Below are 276 nucleotides of genomic sequence, written 5' to 3'. Positions count from 1 at the left end.
GCTTGTGACGAGGACTTCGCCGCTGCGGGTTGTGGTCAGCCCGTGGGAGGATGGGAAGCTCCGGCGCGGAGGGGGAGGTGGTGGCGATTTGGAAGGTTTCTCGGTCCGGTACCGTGGCACCGTCAATTCGTCTGGGCACAAAGGATGCTGTGAGGGCACGAGACCCTTCCCTGCCCCTCTCATACCACACCCGATGCTCCCCGGGTATAACCATCCCCAGCGAGACCCTCTGGTGATGGCACGGCCAGGGCAGGGGCCGGATCAGCCCCTCCCTCC

General features: G+C 65.6%; 1 protein-coding gene across 1 annotated transcript in view; it reads right to left on the bottom strand.

The window, feature by feature from the left end:
* LOC104497419 (SRC kinase signaling inhibitor 1-like) overlaps positions 1 to 276 on the bottom strand; it is a gene marked incomplete at both ends in the record, with an annotated part of 4,444 nt that overhangs the window by 492 nt on the left and 3,676 nt on the right. Inside the window, one exon of the mRNA XM_010140668.1 lies at positions 1 to 137. This exon is cut by the window's left edge and continues 16 nt beyond it. Within this exon, the coding sequence (XP_010138970.1) occupies positions 1 to 137 (137 nt within the window). The remainder of the gene's footprint in view (positions 138 to 276) is intronic.

The sequence above is a fragment of the Buceros rhinoceros genome, unplaced genomic scaffold, assembly GCF_000710305.1.
Source record: "Buceros rhinoceros silvestris isolate BGI_N320 unplaced genomic scaffold, ASM71030v1 scaffold16127, whole genome shotgun sequence".
NCBI classification, from domain to species: domain Eukaryota; kingdom Metazoa; phylum Chordata; class Aves; order Bucerotiformes; family Bucerotidae; genus Buceros; species Buceros rhinoceros.
This window is presented reverse-complemented; position numbering and strand designations above follow the sequence as displayed.